The 22,035-nt window shown below is 36.6% G+C and overlaps 2 protein-coding genes across 5 annotated transcripts; both read left to right on the top strand.

Moving 5' to 3' along the window:
- Positions 1-915: 915 nt before the first annotated feature.
- LOC148863304 (Mitochondrial substrate carrier family protein) lies at positions 916-7,509 on the top strand. Of its 2 annotated transcripts, none has more exons than XM_088980609.1 (9): positions 916-1,158; positions 1,466-1,581; positions 1,846-1,903; positions 3,249-3,398; positions 5,062-5,272; positions 5,667-5,712; positions 6,281-6,398; positions 6,532-6,604; positions 6,933-7,509. In XM_088980609.1, exons 1-9 carry the CDS (start codon positions 1,077-1,079, stop codon positions 7,159-7,161), a joined length of 1,083 nt encoding a protein of 360 aa, XP_088836735.1. In that variant the 5' UTR covers positions 916-1,076; the 3' UTR covers positions 7,162-7,509. The 2 variants fall into 2 exon arrangements, with proteins under 2 accessions (XP_088836735.1, XP_088836736.1); XM_088980610.1 differs by having other exon boundaries at positions 994-1,219.
- Positions 7,510-10,098: 2,589 nt separating this feature from the next.
- On the top strand, positions 10,099-20,975 carry RUS3 (root UVB sensitive protein (Protein of unknown function, DUF647)). 3 transcript variants are annotated; one of them, XM_088976115.1, is made up of 15 exons: positions 10,099-10,493; positions 10,624-10,681; positions 11,220-11,279; positions 11,366-11,404; positions 11,510-11,572; positions 11,744-11,800; positions 12,169-12,232; positions 16,061-16,144; positions 17,182-17,264; positions 17,343-17,472; positions 18,100-18,192; positions 18,534-18,657; positions 18,726-18,766; positions 18,853-19,040; positions 20,590-20,975. In XM_088976115.1, the coding sequence occupies exons 1-15, from the start codon at positions 10,375-10,377 to the stop codon at positions 20,686-20,688; spliced, it is 1,302 nt and encodes a 433-aa protein (XP_088832241.1). In that variant the 5' UTR covers positions 10,099-10,374; the 3' UTR covers positions 20,689-20,975. The 3 variants fall into 3 exon arrangements, with proteins under 3 accessions (XP_088832241.1, XP_088832243.1, XP_088832244.1); XM_088976117.1 differs by lacking the exon at positions 11,744-11,800; XM_088976118.1 differs by lacking the exon at positions 18,100-18,192.
- The last annotated feature ends 1,060 nt before the right edge of the window (positions 20,976-22,035 follow it).

Genomic DNA, 22,035 nt, shown 5'->3' with positions numbered 1-22,035 from the left:
ACAATACCACCCTTGATATAATAGTTAAAATCTTTTCTACATTTTTGGCAAATTGCTCTTTTCTCCTTCCCCTCAACATCATCTATTTTAAATATTCTCTAAATCGGGCTATTAAACTTGGGGTTTCGAGAAGAGTTGGCCATTTTTTTTAATTCTAAAAAAATAAAATTAATTTAGTTGGACTAACTCCGGATTGCCGGTTCATAATCCCAACTTGATTTCAACAATTAAATTGTAGAGAATGTATGAGAGACAGGAAGAGATTGAGAGACTAAAAGAATGAGGGACTATGAGAGGGAAGTAAGACTAAAGAGATTAAGAGAATAACTTAATAAGAGAATTGTTGAATGTTGATTATTGAATTGGTGTGATGAGAATAATGGTGGAGAATAGAGCTATTTATAGGAATTGAAAATAATTCAATTACCCAAAATACCCTAAAAACTAATTATTTTTTAGTTTTTGTGAGAGATATTTTGGTCATTGTAAAGTTATAAGCCCCTAAACTAGTTGTTATATAATAGTTATTGGGGGGCATTTGTGTCATTTTACTCCCATCTATAAGCAAAATATATAAATACCCCCTATACAACTGGGGTATTTATGTAAACCCCCCCAAAAAAAAGCTGAAGCTAGCCATTGGGGGGGGGGGCAATGGCTAGTTTCCAGATGGGCCGAACGCGGCCTGCTATGGTCCCTTTAGGTCGAGCCATGTTGGCATGCGGGCGGCATGGGTGCCGGGCCGTGGACCTTGAAGTGCCGGCCCGTGGACCTCGAACCCTTAACTCAACGCGGCACAGACTATCGTATCAGGCCTGACACGGCCTGTGTTCCGACCCGATTTACACTTCTACTTGTAATTGACAGCACGAGCCACGTGTTAATAAATTTGACCGCACGATCATTTAACTTTCTATGATCATCGGTCCTCACAATATGCGAGGACAGGAAGTTCGCCACAATAAAGAAGGAAAACAGAAAGAAAGCCGTCCCCTCCGAATATGGTTACTGAAATTCAAAAGTGAAAACCCTAGGAAAGAGTAGTTTTCAGTGAATCAAACTTAGAAGTTGTTGGAATGGCAGCCTCAAGTTCAAGTTCAGGTGGAGTACAAGCTTCAACATATCAACTGACCAACGGAACTCCTAAGCAGTTCTTCGGTGAGAACTCATAATTTTCATTTCCAACTTCAACCACGGGAAATGGTTCTTTATACTCGAGGTTTCTAATTTTCAGACGAAACCTATTTGATTCTGATAGCATGTTATGAGTGGAAAATATATTTGAAGCTATATGTACTATTTCTTGGTAACCAAGCTATATGCAGTATAGCATCCGAAATTCAGTTTGAACTTGTAGTTAAGACAGAAAATCTTGTTATTTATAGCTTTGTAATTGTGTTAATGATCGTCGCATATCAGTTATATCAGCGGAAGAAGCCTCTGATTGCCATTTATTGTGATGCAGTATGGAGGGAATTCTTGTGGGGAGCCATTGCCGGGGCTTTTGGGGAAGGTATGATGCACCCAGTGGACACGATAAAGACACGAATTCAAAGCCAAGCTATGATCAGTGGATACCAGGTATACTTACACTTGGATGGAGTTTCTGATACTATCGTTTAACTTGTTTTCTTGCAATATTGCATTGAAAAATTCAGGATAGTTTCTTACAATCGACTAGATGGTTTCTGTTCTGTCATTTAAATCTTGTTATCTGAGCTGCACATTCAAATGGTCTCAATCTTCTATTTGGCGACATTTGGTAATGCCTTTTTCTGATCGTCTGGGAATGATCTCGTTCTCATTAATTCATTGTGTTTTTACCTTTATTTTTATCATTATCAGAGCCAGAAGAATATATTTCAGATGGTCCGAACAGTCTGGGTAGCTGACGGATTAAGAGGTAAAGGTCCCGCCCCCCCTAATTTGTCGTCTGATCAAATTCTCCTGATGTTATCCCAAAAGCTTGAAATTGTTTTCATTGGCCAGTAAAATAACATAAGTGCCCTCATTTTCGATTATAACAAGGGGAATTCTCAAATCTCATGCCCGAGCAACATCTTTCAGTGTCTGAAGGTGATAAGAACATGCCCCTTAGATATCAAAACCAACATCCATATTCTATACCCCTTAATTTCTAAAAGCTTCCATTGATATGATGTTTTCTTACTTTTAGTCAGTAACTTTTCATTTACATGGATTTTATACTGACTGATCATATCCACTTTACAATTAGGGGTGCAAATGGATTGGACCATGATCCGATCCGATCCAATCCTATTTTGTCGAATTTGGATCTCCCCAGTTCGGATCTGCATATTGGATTGGATAATAGGATCCAATCATAAATCAGATCGGATTTGGATCACCCCTATCCGATCTAAGAAGATCCGATCCGATATATATGTTATTTATTTATTTATTTATATAAACATATATAACTCACACATATATGTATATGTTATTTATTTACTTATATATATATTATTTATATTTGCATTTTTGTAAATTTATTATATTATTTTTTTATAAAAACATGTATATATATGATCAAAATAGTTGAAAAGATACTTGTATTTTTTGTGTTTCTTTATTTAAAATTTTATATTTAATTTATCTTTTAATAATTTATTTATTTTTAAAAAATCAGATCGGATCAGATCCAAAGATCTGACAGCCTCATTGGATTTGAATTCAAATCAATGTTTATGAGAACTGATCGGATCTCCCCTTACCAGTGTCGGATCGGATTCCGGTATACCCTGATTCGAATCTGATCCGATCCGTTTGCATCCCTATTTACAATGTTGCTAAATATGAAGGGGAATTGTGCTTTTGTTTTGTGCATTTATTTTCTTTATTTTTTCTAAATAGAAAACATATGCAGTTATGCACCAAAATTTATATGCTTTTCCCCCACAAAAAAAAAAACATATATCTTTCATATAGGGGACATTGCTTGGTGTCATGGTAAAATCTTGGGCTGACAGGTGTAATAATGGGGGTTTGAATCTGAGAGTGGCCACTTTGTTAAAGGAAAAAAAAAAGGCTAAATCCTTATCCAGCCCACCATCCCAAGATCCCAGGTAGCTGGGAGCCTGGGAACAACATTTTTATATGTAAATGCTTTTAGAAACTATCTATTTAGTACTCTGGATTATGAGCTACAAGGATTTTATTTGTTTTTCAGTAAAAATGCAGTTTTTATTTGTTAACTTATACAGTTAACTGAATCAAATGTCTTGTAGGCTTTTATAGAGGAATAGGTCCTGGGTTAACTGGATCCCTTGCAACTGGAGCCACATATTTTGGTGTCATTGAATCCACCAAAAAGTGGGTTGAGGAATTGCATCCTAACCTTGGGGGTCACTGGTCACATTTCATTGCTGGAGCAGTTGGTGAGTTTCTTGAATATTTACCTGAACCTTCACTTTGCTTCATTTTTCTCTCTTCATGATGGTGCAATTTATTTTTCCCAATCCAAATTACCATGTGATATGCTCTTAGTTCTTTGGCTTTGGTGGTGGTTGGTTGGTATGGTATTATTACAGAATTAACACACTGACTTTTGCTTTCTGTTGGTTTATTGGTAATATCATATAATCATGTTGGAGAATTTTTTCAAATTTGCAATGAAGAAAGGAAAGTACTTCTATTTTGTAATATGCTCCTTTGTTCAGAGAGGGCAATGTTATTTGAGGTTTGTGGAAGATGTACTTTTAGTCAACCATATGAAAGGTGCTTTGAAAAGTGCAGGTGGTCAAGAATTATAGTTATTGTTAATGGTCCTCTTTGGTCATCATCCTTTTTAGTTATTGATATTATACAATCATGTAACAAAAAAATGAGTGTTGCAGTTAAGGCAACATGTCTAAAAAATGTGTGGCAGAAATGCATATGCTGAGATGAATGAGTGAAAAAACTAGAAAGAATAGGGTTAGAAATGAAAGTTATTTGAAGGAATTTAGGAGTAGCTACAATAGGTGATAAAATGAGAGAAAGTAGACTAAGATGGTTTGGTCACATGGATAGAAGACCATCTACATTACCTGTAAGAAGAAGCAACCTGTTGCAAGTTAAAGGGGCTAGAAGGACTAGGGGCAGAGTGGCAGACCAAAAGGAAATGGGTTGAAGTAGCAAGAAAAAGAAATGATTTAAGCGTTTATAAGTTAACAATTGATATGGCACTAAACAGAATGAAATGGCAAAACAGGATTCATGTAGCTGATCCAATACGGTACTAAACTGATGATGAACAGCCTTTTTTAATTGGTTCTCTTCCCCCAAAACTATTTTTTTAGTTATATATGTTTAGATGACACATTGAGAGCCATAAAAGAGGGGAACATGGTACACCACACTGACATATGACATAGAAAAGCTAGTTACATATAATACCTGGAACTATTCTGGAGTAGCTGCCCCTGAAACAAGTTGTCCTTCCCAATCCCTTCCCTAGCAAGTCTTTTTGTTATAGCATTGACAGATTTTGGAATCCATAAGAGTGAGCTGTTAGTTCTAGAAGCCAACAATCTAGCATCTTCAATAAAATACCAGGGGGATTGAGAACCATCAGCAATGCATAGTATCCATCCAACTATAGTATGAGAATCACATTCTACAAGTACCAACCATCAGCACTGGATAACATCAATTGAAATCTTTACTTTATTCTTTCCAGTTTGGTGATTGGTGGGATTCCCTTTAGTGGCTTCTGCTGTTCACTGGAGCTCATGTATTGGCTAACTGCATCAACAGCTTTATTTGCCATGGTATTTATTTAATAGACCGTGGAGGTGTTGCTTGTAAGCATTTATTATTTATTATCAGTTTATCACTTATTGAGCTAAAGTGTTCATATTGCATTTTTTTCTTCCTCTCATGTACATACTGAATTGCTAATCAAGACTGCTGATTCTTCATACATCCTGCATATCTTACTATTGTTGAATGCCTGCAAGACTCAATGTGTCAAATTTGTGATGTAAGTTATTGCTTGCTTCCTAGCAGTTTACATTCTTCAGAAGGCTTTGAATTTCTATATTCTTCTTTCTGTTTCAGGAGATACACTTGGATCTTTTATATATGTACCCTGTGAAGTGATAAAGCAACGTATGCAGGTCCAAGGGACAAGTAACTCTTGGAGTTCTATGATCATTAAAGAAAATGCATGTAAGAAATCTGGGGTGCAAATGTATAGCTACTATTCTGGAATGCTTCAGGCTGGTTTATCAATTTGGAAGGAACAGGGCATGAAAGGCCTATATGCAGGGTATATTTTTGGCAGTTGTTCCTACTGTAGTATTACAGGATTAACCTTTCCTAGTAATGTTCAGATTAATAATTGTAGAGAAAAAGAAAATAATTAACTTAGCCTGCTGATTAATGCTGTTGTGTACAAAATAAGTAGGCGCTGAAGCAAGGTGACCCTCCTTGGATGCCTTGTTCTCTCTCTCTCTCTCTCTCTCTCTCTCTCTCTCTCCTATTTTTCTCATGATGGCTCCAGATGGATGCATGGAGGAAACATATCCTGGATATGCCATTCTGGAGTGGCAATTATTGAATACTTGATTAATCATTTTTTCATTATTATGAGGACAGATATAGATCAAATTCTAGTGTCTGATTTCTGACTATTTAGCTTCTCTTTTGGGTTGTTTTGACAGATACTGGTCCACACTTGCAAGGGATGTTCCTTTTGCTGGCCTGATGGTAATTTTCCATAATTTGACCATTTACTTCAATTTGTTACAAGATTTTAATCAGATTTTTCCGTAATGAGTCTAATGACAAGTGATCTTGTATTGCATCATAATCTTCGTGTTCAGAAGGATGTTTCTGTAGAGACATGTAGAAGGCTACAAGCTCTGTTATGGAAAGCTGCAGTTGATCTTAATTCCCTCCATGAGAACCCTTGACTGCTACTTCACCTGAATATTTGCTCCCATCTAAGCTTGGAGGGTTAACAAGGCATCACTGCCAGAATAACTAGGATTGAAATACCAGGCTGGGCTGTGAGAGACATGATCAATACTAGTATATACTAATGCATTTTGTTCTACCCTTCGTAGTGGAGTCAGTTGCATCCAAATTTCATGAGCTCCTTTTAGTCTTCTCTTTTATTTTCCTTCAATAACCTAAATTCCGTCAATTTTATGCCTCACTTTTATTCCATATGCCTGGAAGTCCAAGCTCCAGTTACTCTGCCAAGCTTACTGTTTGGTTTCATATTTAGGTCTGAATTAAATATCGTGTTTCAAACTTTTTATTTATGCTACAGGTCACCTTTTATGAAGCCCTTAAAGATTTGACAGAGTATGGGAAGCAAAAATGGATGCCAAATCATTTTCATATTAATACTTCTCTTGAGGGACTTGTATTGGGAGGTTTAGCTGGTGGTATGTCTTCTGAATGTGCTTCTTGGTTTTAAAATCTGTCAATATTGTATATCAATGACTTGGCTCAGCATGTCAAAAGTAGTTAAAAGATAAAACGTGAATTAGAAATTCATGGTTATTTTGATTCTTACAGGTTTCAGTGCATATCTCACCACTCCTTTTGATGTTGTCAAGACAAGATTGCAAGTCCAAGGATCAACAATACGGTATCACAGCTTGTCACTTTTCCCTGGATCTTCCCCCCTCCCACATCATGTATGGAAACCAAGCCACCATAATCACACCCAGTTCCATCTCTCACATACACCGAAACCAACCCCATCACTCCCACACCCACAGCCAGTCCCAAATCCATCAACCCACTTCGGTGCTTTTAAATAATGTGACATCCGTCATAATTATCTCCTGTTTTAGGAATTTCACCCATTTTCATGATTTTGAGAGAGAACTAATGTGCCAGAGCTGTATAAAATGCTTTCATAGTTTCATTAGCTCCATGCTTGATTGAGGACTTACACTTTGATGCACTATTAGGTATAACGGCTGGTTGGATGCAATTTGGAGGATTTGGAGGGCGGAAGGAATGAAAGGAATGTTCAGAGGTAGTGTCCCCAGAATCATATGGTATATTCCAGCCTCTGCTCTCACGTTCATGGCAGTGGAGTTCCTCAGAGACCACTTTAATGGTGATTTAAATAGTAAGGATTCCCGTAAAGTTAAACATTTGTCAATAGACAAGGAGACTAACCTACAAGAAGTTTAGAAACATTCTCAGCGTCATTGTTCATTCTCCATCCAGTTTATTATGTAGATGGGTGGTTGTATCATGTGGAATTCTTGCATTCATGGCTATTTAATTTTTTCCCAGCCATGGAGCTGATTCAATCATTCAACATAGGATGATAGGAAGCAATAGTTTAAAACAGAAGCGATTCCGCATTTTTTCGAAGTCCAATGTAGAGTGAGAGGATTGACTGTTGGCGGTATATTGTTATGCCCATTGTAGTAAAACTGTAAAACTAGACGGCTATGAGATACATTACTCTAGTTCTGGCATTTGTCCACTAATGTTTTGCCCATTTTCAGCAAAATTGAAGATGTTGGGATATCATACCTTTTCACCTTTTAACTTTGTTACAGTGGATATAAGCGAATAGAGTCAGTCTAACAAATGTATCACCGAAGAATGTGAAGTAGGCATCCTCAAGGCTTAGGAAGTAAGTATTGTCTGTATCGATATGTGGTTTTTGAGGTTATGGGTACATGGTATAGGTGGAAAGGCTGAAACTGGAAACTGAAATTAATTCCGATTGTTTATCTACATTGAAGATGTTCAGATATCATACCTTTTCATGGTATCGGTCCATTCAAATTCAAGATTGTTTAATAAACTTCATTAAATTTCTTTAATTACTATATAACCCATAAATTTATCGATATAAAAGCTCGAAGTACAAAATTTGAAAATTGAACCTTGATATTTAGGTTAAAAGATAACATATCGTTCACCACTATGTCATGCCCTAATCCATGTGTTTCCAACAAGGTTTAAACTATTGACATGTATCGGCCCATATCAACTGATATGTATCGTATTGGGAGCACCTTGATACGCCCCTACAGAGGGCGTATTGGGGTTTTGACCAGTTTAGGGGGTGGAGGAGCCTTAAACCAGATCCCTTGAACCGGTTTGAAAAAAAAAAGTAAAAAAAGGACCGATACTACCCGACACGCCCCTATCGGCATATTGATATTTAGAACCTTAGTTTCTAATCTTAATTTTAAAATTTTCCTCTTTAATTCTTTGTCAATAAGGCTTTGTTTGGGTTGAAAAAACTTTTCCTACTATTTCTAATCCCATGAAGCACAACAAAGGCACCATGAACAATATTATTACAATTTAACCCATGGTTTTTGAATTGTCGTTGACCCGGATGTTAAACTGTTCGGCCCGGGAACAGTTCAGGCAACCGGTTCCTTTTTACCCCAAATTCGATCCCTAGCAAAAAATTGTTGAATTGGTTAACGACTTCTTAACTTGGGTGGTTGAACTGTCAACCCATTTGATATGTTCAATGGTTTGGTTGTTTTTTATTTTAATTTTTTTTTCATTTTTTGTCAGAATGGGCTGTCCATTTGAACTGGATGATCAAATCATTGACCCAAAAACCAGTGGCTAGAACAATTCCGTGCCATTTTTTAAAACATTGATTTAACCATAGAACCAAATAATAACAAAAAATGAGTTAAGGGAGGAACGACTCTGTCTCATAAAACACATAGTCAGAATCTAATCAAATGGGGACTTCATTTTACTTGTCACAACTATTTTATAGGCCTAAATGGCTATTTATCAAAAACAAAAAAAAAGGGCCTTAAATGGCTAAACCCCTAAACCCCTAATCGGGTGAAGGAAGGCATTGTTAAATCTGTACATTTTGTTCATAAGGTTGTGTTTGGAAACAATACAAATAATTGTGAATGCAAATATGCAGAGACCGTAGAGTGTAAAACATATCATATAAAATGCAAAATTGGGTTAGTTTTGCACTGACAAATTTACCTTCTTACCAAACAAATTTTTAACTGTCATGGATGCAAACATGAATTCCAATAAAGCATATACTTTTATTTATTTTTATCAAAAGCCCACTTTAATGCAAATTTACTCTTTTTTTATTGATATACTTTTACATTTCAATATCAATGTAAATATTGCCAAACACATACAAAAATAAAGCAGAGTAAAAATTTACCCTGAATCTAGATTTACACTCCATTTGCATATTGTCCAAACGCAGTCTAAGTATCTAGACATAAGCTTGTTCATCTTTTTACCTATAAAGCCCAAGTAGGTGTAGTCGTAACTCTCTAAACAATATAATTTTTGTCATGCTTTTGTCATTTTTACTGCAAATAAAAAAGCAGTATCATTAGACTTGGATTCGATGGATGAAGTGGTGAATTAGTTTTCTATCTGGTTGGAGACTGTTTTGAATTCCAAGAGGTTCAAGTAACAAATAGTTGTCTTTTTATTTCTGCACATGTAATGTGTTATGTGTTTGACCAATGCGCCAAAGGCTTCACTCTATGCGGTTCTCACTTTAACCGTAGCTATTGTTATCATTCTACTGGCAGGTAAGTGCTCTACGTGATTCGAATTTGAGACGTAATAGTAGGCTTTGATATATATATATATATATATGAAGGCTCCGTTTGTTTGTGATACAAATACCGAATTGGGGTATTTATGTATCTCGGTTCTTGTTTGCGAGCATTTATTTGATACGTAAAAAGTTAATAGTTATCAAAGTAAAAATGTATCTTTGACACTTTTGTACTTTGAAAAAAGAGTATTATTGCTCATATTTTTTTGATAATTAAACTGTTTTATCAAAGTTAAGGCATTGGAGGATAAGATACATGGAGCATTTAATGATGGACTCACACTTTACACCGGTTTCAAACAAACAACATGAATGTAAAAACAGTTTAAAATGTGAACCTTATTTACATTCATTCATAAACCAAAAAATTGGTAAATATGTAGTATACATATTTGAATTTGCATTGCAACCAAATGCAGCCCAAATGTTATGTGATTGACCAATACACCAAAAACCATCAGAGTTAAAAGTGATGGAATGCGTCAAACCAACCACTTAAGACATTTTAGAGGTTGAAACTTAGAAACACCAATGCTTGCCTGCAGCAGAGCCGGAACATGATAAAGAACACTAGCGCTCTCTCATTACATTCCGGTATTTCGCGCCGTAAAAAACAGTAGAGCCCGTTAAGTACTGAAATCGTCCGTTACGATACGCGTATCGGGCCATAAGCCATTGGCGCAACCACGGAAGTTACGTACGTAAAAGACGTTTGGTCTCTGCTTGCTCGGAGTCTGGCGACTTGGTCTCTGCTTGCTCGGAGTCTGGCGACTCTGACCTCACGCTCTCACACTCGCACTGCGTTAGCCATGGAAGACAAGGAAATAACGTCGAAGATCGTAGTGGAGGAATGGAGTGGATCTTCCTCCATGAAGCTCTCCAGGACTGCAATTCTAACCGCGAGCATCACTTCCTTCTCTGTCCATAGGTTTCTCGTTTTCTCTGCAACTCTCCCTACGTTCTCATTTTTTTTCTTTATTTTCTTTTAAATAATTTATTCTTCATTGATTCGAGATCGAGGCTTTCTTTTTTTCTTTTTCTTTTATAACTTAGCACAGATCTGGTAGTCGATTTAACGAGGTTCGGAGGAAGATTCTTGACGCATTCGTACCAGAGGCAAGTTCATTTTATTTTTTCTTCTCTTTTGGATCATTTAGTGATTTTGATATTTGAGGATTTGGAGACATATATCGTTTCCTCTAACGAATTTTGAGGTTCAGCGGTCTGCTTCGAGAATTTGTGCTTTCGCTCTCCGACTTTAGTTTCTAACTCATCTAGTCTGTTTGTATTTTCCTTTTTGTGATTAAAAATTATGCTATCCTGGTCTCTGGAAATTAAGGGCCGGCTAGCTGATTGAATTTAACACAACTATGTAATCGGATAAAATACATTATTTTTCCCGGTTGCAATTTTCTTTATTAATGGGAAATAAGGCTTTGATATTGTCTAGAGAAATGGAAGTCAATCACACGATATTGCATCAGAAGTGTAACAACCATACAAACAAATATGAAGTTCACCAATCACGAAAGAGAAAGTTTAATCCCTTCTCATCGTGTCTAGAATATCTGGTTGTGGCTTGATTAATTTTCCATTTTGAAGGTTTACTAGAATTATAATGTTCTGAACTTGATTCTGTGTTCTGGGTTCACAGGGTTTTCCAAGTAGTGTAACACCAGATTATGTCCCTTTCCAAATTTGGGATTCATTGCAGGTAGTAGTTGTTTTGTTGAAACCAATTCTGTGAAGGTTCATTGCAATTATATCGAGTTCACAGCTTTTAATGGTTTGTTTTTTTAGGGTCTTTCAACTTATATACGAACCATGCTCTCCACCCAAGTAAGACTCGGTATTTCATATTGACTGTTTCAATCCTTTGTTGGATCCTTGAAGGACTATTTTTCCAACTTTTTAATTTGTTTATGCTTCATGAGTTGCTGTTAGGCTCTCCTGAGTGCTATTGGGGTTGGTGAGAAATCTGCTACTGTAATTGGTGCAACGTTTCAGGTGAACTGTTTGTGGTTGGGTTAATTCCATTTTAAGTAATTTTGTAACTTGTTCCAAAATCCACATAATTCTTTCTTATGCTTATAGCTTCCTATGACTTTTTCTTTTTTTCCTCTAATTCATTTTGAACAACTATATTAATAATTGGTCTCAAATGGGAAACTGTTACAGTGGTTTTTGAGGGATTTCACTGGGATGCTTGGAGGCATCTTATTCACTTTTTACCAGGTATACTTGTCCACATATACATTCTTAGTGGGAGTGGGATGTGCTTATGTTTTACTTGAACAACAGTCTATGGTGATCATGGTTTAAAAAATTCTGGCTAGTTATATGGTGAAGAAGACAAGAATGACATTTACAAATGGTTTTACAGTCAACAGAACTTTCTTTTTTCATAACCAGTCACCTATCATTTAAAGATTTGTTTTTGACTTTTAAATTATATGCTTGATACCAAGATACCTTAATATCTACCTTGTATAATCTCTCTCCTCTTACTTTATTTTTAGTTTAGACTATTGCATGCCATTTTATATTTATTATTCTAAGAAAAGGATATTGAGTATCTTTTTTCTTTCTTTTGGTGCTCTCAGGGTTCTAATCTGGATAGCAATGCTAAAATGTGGCGCTTAGTTGCAGATCTTATGAATGATATTGGTATAATGTCCATTCTTCTTCTTCTTCTTCCTCCACTACAATGTCCATCATTCCTCTTATTTTGGAAACAATATTAACATACATTTGAAGCCTCAGAAGCAATGTTGTCATGTCTTGGACTGGACACAAAACTGTTTTGGCTTGCTCAAATAAAAATGCAAAAGAGGAGGAAACTGAAAAAGCAAATAGTTCCACGTTATCTTTTAAAGTTATTTTATATCAAAATAAGCTTAAAACAATAAATATCGTAGGTTATAGAAGATGCTAACAAACATACTTGAGGTAGGTTTGACCAAGTCAACATTTCTATGAACTAGACAGCCTATAATTTGTTTGTCTTCTGGTTTCCAGCCTGATAGTGTATCCATCCAGTCCAGTCAGAGTCTGAAAACACTACTCAGAAGTGTGTGGAATTTGAAGCCTCAGAAGAAATTCTCTTGGTGAATTTATTTATATCTGTGTATCACTAGAGTACTCGTATTACTAACATCAACATCATTTTTTTTTTGTATTGGAAACGGTAACTTCATTAAATCTTTCAAACTGTCAACTTCTATTATGAAGTTGACCCCATTTACATACTCATTACAACACTGCTCAAAACATGTTCTCCCTTACAGTCCCTTGTTTTGCTAAGTTATCCGCTAGCCCGTTAGCTGACCTTCTTGTCCACTTAAAGCATACACTAATCTCCCCTGTTACATTGATTATTTCCCTTATCATCTGTCTATATTTCCATGCTCCCAAGCAACCTGACTGCATCCACCCCATTAACAGCTTAGAGTCCCCTTCAATCTCCATTTGATGCAGCCCCATTTGTTTTGCATACCTTACGCCTTGAAGTAAAGCTATCACCTCTACTCTTAATGAATCTCCTTCCCCTATTGGCCCCGAAAACATGGCAATAATTCTGCCCTCCCCATCTCTAAATACTCCCTGTGTACCCGATGGGTCTGGATTACCTATAGAGCTGCCATCAAAGTTCAACTTTATGCTTTGGAAATCTGGCGGGGACCACATTTCTTGTACCACAGGCTTTAGGGATGTAGTACCTGCCACCTCACCCCATCTTTTGTAAATGTCATCACTTGAGAAGTCCTTAAACAACTCACTTGTTTTCAACTAGTGAATTACCTTAATAGTTATTCCTTCTACAATTTCCTCCTTGAAAAGATCCTATTATTTCTTTCTTCCCATACTGACCAAAGAACAGTTGCTCTTGTTGCTCTCCACATGATTCTACCATGCTTCTTTGGTTGCCTGCAAAAGTTTGGGTCAATAAGGCTTACCACATCAGAGGGAAGGGTCCACCTACAATCAAAGAGAGAAGAGAAGCAAGACCAAATAAAAGACACAAAAAGACAAGATATTAATAGGTGAGTGATTGTCTCACCAGAACCCAAGCAGAGGCTACAAACACAGGGTGAAAGGCAAAGGTTTGACCTTTTTCTTTGTAACAACTCCAGAGTATTGATTTTTTGGAGTGCAACCTCCCAGCAAAAATCCCAGATTTTTGGAGGTACAAGACTACACCAAACCTCTTGTGTTGGAAAATTCCTTGTAAGGTTAGAGGACTAAAGAAGGACATTATAAAAAGAAGCACAAGTGAAGACACTAGAGGGGGATGGTTTCCAAATTCTACTAATCAGGAAAGAATGATCCAAATAAATTGATCCTAAGAGGGCAACAAGTTCATCCATCATCTCCATTTCCGACTCCCTTAACCTTCTCCTTAATCCAGATCCCACAAATTATTAATGAAGACGGAAGATATTACTTTTTCTTTGTTGCTTTAAAGGGAGTAAAGGGTAGGGAACCTATCTCTAAGTGAAAACTCACGTATCCAAGCGTCTTCCCAAAACAACACTTTATTCCCTGCATAAGCATCACGTTTGAAAAAAGGAAGGATAGAAGGCAGGAGTTCATGAGTAGCTTTCCAAGGAGAACATTGAGAAGCCCTAGGATCGAGACCCGCATCCCAACCATTGTCTGCCATTCCATGTATGCTAACAACCACTCTGTGCCAGAGCCTATCCTGTTCCAGCGGCAATCTCCACAACCATTTCCCCAACAATGCTTTGTTCCTTAACCTAATGTTTCCTATCCCTAGGCCACCACCACCACCATCATCATCTAAGCCTTGTCCCAACTATATGGGGTTGGCTACTCTCCTCTTTTACCATTTCATTCTGTTTCAGTTGTTGAATTATGGGTGCTAAAATCATTTCTTGTTACTTCCACCCAAGTCCTTTTTGGTCTGCCCCTAACTCTTCTAGCCCCTTCAACTTGTAATCGATGTAATGTTTTTCTTGGTTACTAGTCCTTCCTGACTTTGTAGGAGTTTGTAGAGTCTTTTGGGGCTGGTTTTTGGTCTTCTCTGGGTTTGAATGGGAGAAATTGATGTAATGTTTTACTTCATCTTGTATCTTTATCCTTTTCTGTTATTGGCTGGTGATTTCTCATCACCTCTCCTGATTATTATCTGTTATTTTATTAATAAAGCTTTCTTTTTTATTTATCTTAAAATAAACTTGTAACAAACCACTTTTTCTGACAGGTGCTGTATATGATCTTCTATGCATGTGACCAAACCATTATCAATCTACTTTCTCACATTTTAGCTACTCCTAGGTTCCTTCGTTTCTATCCTGCCCTTTCTAGTTTTACTACTCATCCATCTAAGCATTCACATTTCTCCTGTGTATTACTAAGTCAGTTAAAAAAAACGATTCAAGTATCTATTTATTTTTCTATACATGTATTCCTTAGTTGGCCTACCCTATTTTTGCTGCCTTGTGGATCTTTCAGCCAAGTCAAGACCACTTCCTAGGATTACTATGGGCATCTACTCTTACATCATGGCATTATGGACTAGGAGTTGTTATTAAAGAGTTTGGGGATATTCAGAGGATTGCATAAAAGAAGTTCTATGAGATAGATGTTGGTGTTTTCCTTTGTCGTTTTTTGGGGGATTGGGACATCATGCATTTGTTTGTCTTAGATATGTCCTTTGGATCATATTTCCTTGTTTGGATGTTTTGCAAAACTTCATGTAATACTTTAAACTTTTATAATATTTAATAAAGTTTCTCATTACCTATTTTGAAAGACATCAACAATATTCTATTGTCTTGCAACATTTTTTCTGGTTATCATGCAACCATGTAGCTATATGATTCATTGCTTCTGATTAATACTTATGTTTGTTTATCTGTAACTGTCCACTATTGGTGTTAACTTGTCTTAACATTCTCCTTAGTTCTTCTATCTTCTTCTTTGCAATTGTGCAATTGAGAAGTGAACACTTATGGAGTCCTTGTCTTGATGCTAACTTGTTTTGGGGCACAATTTAACAGGGTCTGCTACTATTTGTATATAGCAATGTGAAGGCCATTACCCAATATTGGTCCCAGACTTCCAAAACATTTGACTTGGCGGCCATGCTTGTGAGCTCTAGATGTAAATGCTCCAAAACATTGGACTTGGTGGCCATTATATAATGAAAATTGAAAAAATGCATTGTCCAGTTTCCCTACTTGCTCTACTAAGTATTACATCTGATCACTATATTGTGGTTTTTCCCTTGTTTATGAATAATATTATGGGGTTCCTTTCTCCACTTGATTGGAGCTGTTGTACCTATAACTTAAACTAGCAACAGTAACAGGGCCACTGTATCAGTATCCATTGCATTGTCCACTTTCCCTACTTGCTCTACTATGTATTACATCCGATCACTATATTGCGGTTTTTCCCTTGTTTAGCATATAATTTTACCCTTCTCTTATCTAGTAAACATGATACATTAGGTCTTCATTTTGGTTGCAGGGATGCTGATGGACCTTCTTTCTCCTCTGCTCCCTTCAGCCTTTTTGGTAATAGTTTGCTTGGGGAGCCTCTCAAGATCATTCAGTAAATTCTTTGAAAACCTTGTAATTTATAAACGAGGCATTAAGTTCATCTCAGATTTGATAATTGATTCTGCAGTTATACCATTTGATGTGAAGTTTGTAAGACAAAATGCAGTTAGTATATTCTGTTTCTCTTTTGTTGAATCTGGTGGTTAAATATTATTGTAACCATGTAGCACATTTGTTCCACTACCACCTTTTCTGGATTTTTTTTTCTTATTCTCCGCTAACAAGTTTGCTCCAATCATAAATTTTGACTGGTACTTGACATAAAAAATTATCAACCAAAGGTTTGGAAATGTCAACAAGGGAACAGCAGCATTATTTTCATGAAAGAAAGACTGAAAATTTGACTAAGGTTAATTGATTATTGCTTCTTAGAATACAAAATTATGGGTTAGCAGAGCTAGAAAGCATCTAATGGTGGGCCTTCTCTGGAGGGAAGCTGATGGTACTCTATTTTGTTACATTTTTTATCATTCAGCATTTTCTCTGAATCTGGTTAGATTATAATGTTTTCATCTCTGAAGCATTAATATTGTGAGCTTGACCTTAGTTTTGTCGAATAAGTGTTGCAACTTTCTCCCTGAAACAAAAACAATTGTTATGTACAGTCTTCTTAGCGAGTTGAACATGCAATTTATATCCATTCTTTATGAAAGAATTACAAGATTCTATTAATACTGCTTGATATACACATATAGTATCTTTGATATCCCATGATTTACCTAAGCAAGTATGCCTTACTGTGGTTTCAGTTTTAGTCAGTGATGTGCTACTAATGAGGTGCAGACCATCTTATTATTGCTTATCATTTACCTTTTTGTAACTTTCTGAGAGTTACAAAAAGTATCTTTGTAACTTTCAGTTTTAGTCAGTGATGTGCTCACAGGGATTTTCTTTTTAGTGATAGCTCTATGACTTTGTAACTTTCTGAGAGTTTATCTGTCGTGTACATTGCCTCATGTACCTTTTCTTTTTGAATAAAGTTAACTTTTTCTCAAAATTTACCTTTTTGTACATTGCTTTCCTATTTAGCTGGTGTCGCAAGTGGGGCAACAAGAGCTGCTCTGACTCAGCATTTTTCGCTTCAAAACAATGCAGCAGATATATCTGCCAAGGTATCTACTAATCCTTCTCTGAAGATAACCACATGAATTGCTTACATAGTCAAGCCACTTATATTAGCTTTATGACAGGAAGGAAGCCAAGAAACAGTGGCTACAATGGTCGGGATGGTGTTAGGAATGCTACTTGCTCGGGTTACTATGGGTTACCCCTTAGCTATCTGGTTCTCTTTCCTGTCTCTCACCATGTTCCATATGTATGGTAGGTTCAGCCATATCCTACCAAACTGGAAGTTCTAGTTATGTATCATCCGAGAACTTATTTGGTGTACTGGATGTGAGTTATGCTTTTGGATATAGGAAAAAAATGTACAAAAGAAACCTGCATGTATGGTAAAAAACTTGAGCTGACGAGTGCATGAGAATGCAGGTTTAAGTCTGGAACCAACACTGTGCAAATGGCCTTTTCCACTTTTTACTGTCTCCTCTAATCATTAAATTTTAATGTACCTTCATCATCTGTTTGGATAAAACAGTAATAAATTGATGTTGGGCCTCAGTTTTTATGTGTCAGATGAGGTGATGGGTCTAGCTTTTTGTCTATTTAAAAATTATAAGATGCAATCATACAATGGGTGCCCATCCCACAAGAGAGATTGGGTACATGCTAGGTTATGAGGCTGGCATGGTTAAGAGAACTGCTATGTGCCCAATGTAGAGGGCCTTTGTCATTTTTTTTTCCAGTTTGGATGGGCCTCACTAGCTTCCATCTGGCAGAAAAACACAGTACTTGCAAGATAAGACATTTTCTTATTTTGGTGTCTAAACAGAATATCTTCAGCCATTTTTAGTTTATGTTTGTTTTTTTTTTTTCTTTTTCTATTGGCAGCAAACTACAGGGCTGTTAGATGCCTTTGCTTGACAACCTTGAACAGTGAAAGGGGCTCGATACTTATACATCACTTCATAGAAACTGGTCAAGGTGATTTTACAACTCATCACCACTTGTTTTTCCTGCTTTTTTCCCCACCTGTTTGGTAATTAAAATGAATTCATCACCAGTCTGTGGATCTGGATCCAATCTAGTTCTAACTCAACCTAGCCCTTGATTGTGTTAAAATTTCTACTTGGTTGAATCGATACATAACTAATTCGTTCATCTGTGTTGGTATGACATTGGCTTACCTTAGTTGAGACAGCTACTATTATCAATGTACAATGCATTTCCTTTTTTATTTCAACAAAAGACATGCAACAATATTAATGTTCTTTACAGAACAATGAATTTATGTTGATCAATTCCTCTATCTGTATTATTGTCAGTTCTCACTCCAAAACAGGTTTCACACATGGAGCATGTTTTACCTGTATGGAGACTAAAGAATGCCAAATTACACAAGAGGGTAAACCTTGGTGTGAGGGTTTCCTCACTGAATCACCAGCAAATGTGAGTTTTTAGATTATGTTCTGCTTATAACATGGCAGCATGTTGATTGTTTAAGTCATTAACTACAGGATGGACATTTTGGCCTTGCCAGATTCTCTCTACAAGAAAGGTGGAGCTTAAGATCAGACTTATCTTTCCACTTTTTTGAAATTCTTAGGAAACCCTAGTTCATATGGCTATTTTTTTTTCTTCCAGCAAAATACTTGTTAATGGTGAGGAATGGAGTCATCAATATTATTATCCATAAAGAGGCAACAGCTGCTGATATCTTACAGTCATTTATGCATGCACTTGTAATGGCAAATATCATGGATAAAACCAAGTCTGTGCATGCTGAAAGCCGCCAATGGATGGACAAACACTATGAAGTTTTCTTGACAAAGGTACTGCAGTAAGGCTGCTATTATGTTGTTACTATTATCATCATATTAATATCTCAACTTGACTCAATCTTAATCCCAATTATTTGGGGTCGCTACATGAATCCTTTCCCACCATTGTGCTCTATTAACAGCATGCTTTCTATCAAACTGTAAATCCTTAAATAATAAAACTAACGTATGTCCTTAAATCATTTTTACCACATCAGACCACATTTTCTTTGGTCTTCCCCTTGCCTTTTTTGATGAGCCTTCTACTTGCACCGAGTCACTCCTCACTAGTGTAGCCATTGGTTGTCTATGCACATTAGCAAACCATCTTAGTTGACTCATCATCTTTTGATTCTTTTCACTAAATGGAGTTACTCTTAAGTCCTCTTAATGTGTTCATTTCTGATTCTGTCCTTTTTAGTATTGCCACCCCATCCCAATTTTCAACATCCTCAACTTGGTTATACTCATTTTTTAACATGCTTCTTTTATTGGTTATGTTTTTTCTTGATTGCTCAGCACTGTCCAATTCTGCCAACGCTGAATTGTATAAATGCCTTATAGAACTTTCCTTTTAGTCTTATTGATATATGCTGTCGCACAACATGCTAGCTGCATCTTTCCAATTCAACCTCTCTACTCTAATTCTATGGGTAAGATCCTCTTTACTTTCTCAGTCATTATAATTTGGCCTATCTCTGACCATGAATTAGTTGCAGCACTATTGTCACTAGTGTTTTTACTAAAACTGCAATACATATAGTTTGTCCTAGTCTGACTTATCTTAAAAACTTCCAATTCTAAAGCATCTTTCCCTTGCTTAGCTTTGCATTCAGCCCATCATTTGCTTTATCAATTAATGCTATATCATCAGTAAACAACATACACCATAAGACCTCTTGTATATGCCTAGTTAATTCATCCATAACTGGTGCAAAAAAGATACGGATTAAGTGCTGACTCTTGGTGTAAACCCATTGTGATTGGGAGTTCTCTTGTCCCCTTCCCAAGTTCAGATCCTTCATACATATCTCTAATGATGTTGATTTACCTACTTGAAGATCCTTTCCTTTCCAAAATCCACTAGATAACTTCTGCAGGGACCCTGCCATATGCTTTTTTGGTTTGGGAGGAATTCTTTCTAGATGGATGGCATGTTGTACCGTCTGTGAACACCAATTGATGGTAGGTGTTAGTTAATGGGTTTTCCCAACCACTGGGCCACCTCTTGGATGGGACATGGCTCACAAGTCACATGCGTTGAACATTACTGATGTCTGTAAACAAACCTTCTTCCTGAAACACATACTTTGTTCTGTCTGAAACATAGTCAGTGCAATGATGGTAGTGTCCCTTGACTGGTTAACATAGGGTTATGGTCCATTTGCGGTGGTGTTGGAGCAACAAGATTGGTGGTATCTGACTTCATTTGTTTCATAACTGCCTTGCACATCTCCTCTTGAATTAAGTTCAAGTCAAGATATCTAGTACATGAAAACTTATTTATGCTGTTTATTATTCAACTTGCATCTTATACTGCTCTATTAATTTTGTTTTGCAGCTCCAGGCATCAGGATGGAGAACGGAACGTCTTTTGTCTCCATCAGTTACTTGGAGCGCAAGTTGGGTATGCGACCCTTTGAATGAAAAGATCAGCTAGGCAGAATTTGGTCTAAATCAATCTTATCTGTCACTCCTGTCAAAAGGGGGGGGGGGGGAGGGGGTTAAAGGAAAAACTTTAGTCCAACTACTCCATCACAATGAATTCTCGAGAATTTCTTGTTAGTGACTACTTGCAGTTGGTGAGATATACTTGCAAATTGATCTTTTGAATTGGGGCTGGTTTTTTCTTGATTGTGAGTAGTTATCTGATCATGACTTGCATATGGTACTCCTTTTAGGGAAACACGAGTTTATTTATACGATTAACCCCATTATTCATGTTCAGCAGCTCTTCTTTCCAAATTCCAAGGCAAAAACCATGTTTCAAAGTATTGCTATGTCATGATTCAGGGGGTGACGCGCAAGGATTGAAATTGTTGCTTCCAAGCATAAAAAAAAATGAAAAGAAAAAAAAGAAATTGTTTCGGCTTTCAAGCTTTGAACCATGCCACCCTTGTGAAGGGTATTAACTGCTGAATATGGCCATTTATCATAAATCCTTGTATGACCCTGACAACCGACACTCATAGGATATGGGTGATACCGGGTATAGGTGTGTCAATTGGACCAGATTTGGTTCAATCCGATATGGTCTAATATGAGTCCATTATAGATAGATCTGGTCCAATCCAATCCAATGAATACTTTGGAACATTTTGGACCAGTCCAATTCAATGTTTGGACCATCCAATCTGTTCAAATTGGGTTTAATTTCGATCGGTTCCAATCTGGTCCATAGATACCAGTATTCTATCTTCTATCAATGGACCAGATATTGGTTCAATCCGATCCAATTCAATATAAATCTGTTATGGATAGACCAGGTCCAATCTAATATAATAAATGCTTTGGACCATTAAGTCTAGACTTGTCCAATTCAATGTCTTATTGGTCTGTGCAATCCGTCAAAATTGATTTTGATTTGAATGGATCCAACCCAAAATTGGCCCATGATACCTCTAAGTCTAAGTAAATATTGATATTTTCTTTTGGCAAAAAGAGAGTAAATATTGATTCTTGGAATCATATAGAGGGTGTTTGGTTCTGTTTATGTTTATTGATGGTGCCACATAGGCATCATCTCAGCATTTTCTCTCTCTTGCTCTTCTGCAAACATTGAAAATGTAAAAAGTGAACTTCGGTTTATGTACATGTCAGCCGTTTGTAGAAGTTATTTTTTGAAGCTTCCACAAATGGCCAAGCGTTTATTTACTGTTAAGCTGAAGTGGCACCTAGTTGTCATAAATGGTTGCAATTATTGCATTTTTCAATTTTACCAGCAAATAAAGTATAAACATTTATTCAATAAACATAAACGAAATCAAACACATACATAGTAAACAGT

This window comes from Nelumbo lutea, chromosome 3 (assembly GCF_056320005.1).
Source record: "Nelumbo lutea isolate HS-2025 chromosome 3, American lotus-T2T, whole genome shotgun sequence".
In the NCBI taxonomy this organism is placed as follows: domain Eukaryota; kingdom Viridiplantae; phylum Streptophyta; class Magnoliopsida; order Proteales; family Nelumbonaceae; genus Nelumbo; species Nelumbo lutea.
This window is presented reverse-complemented; position numbering and strand designations above follow the sequence as displayed.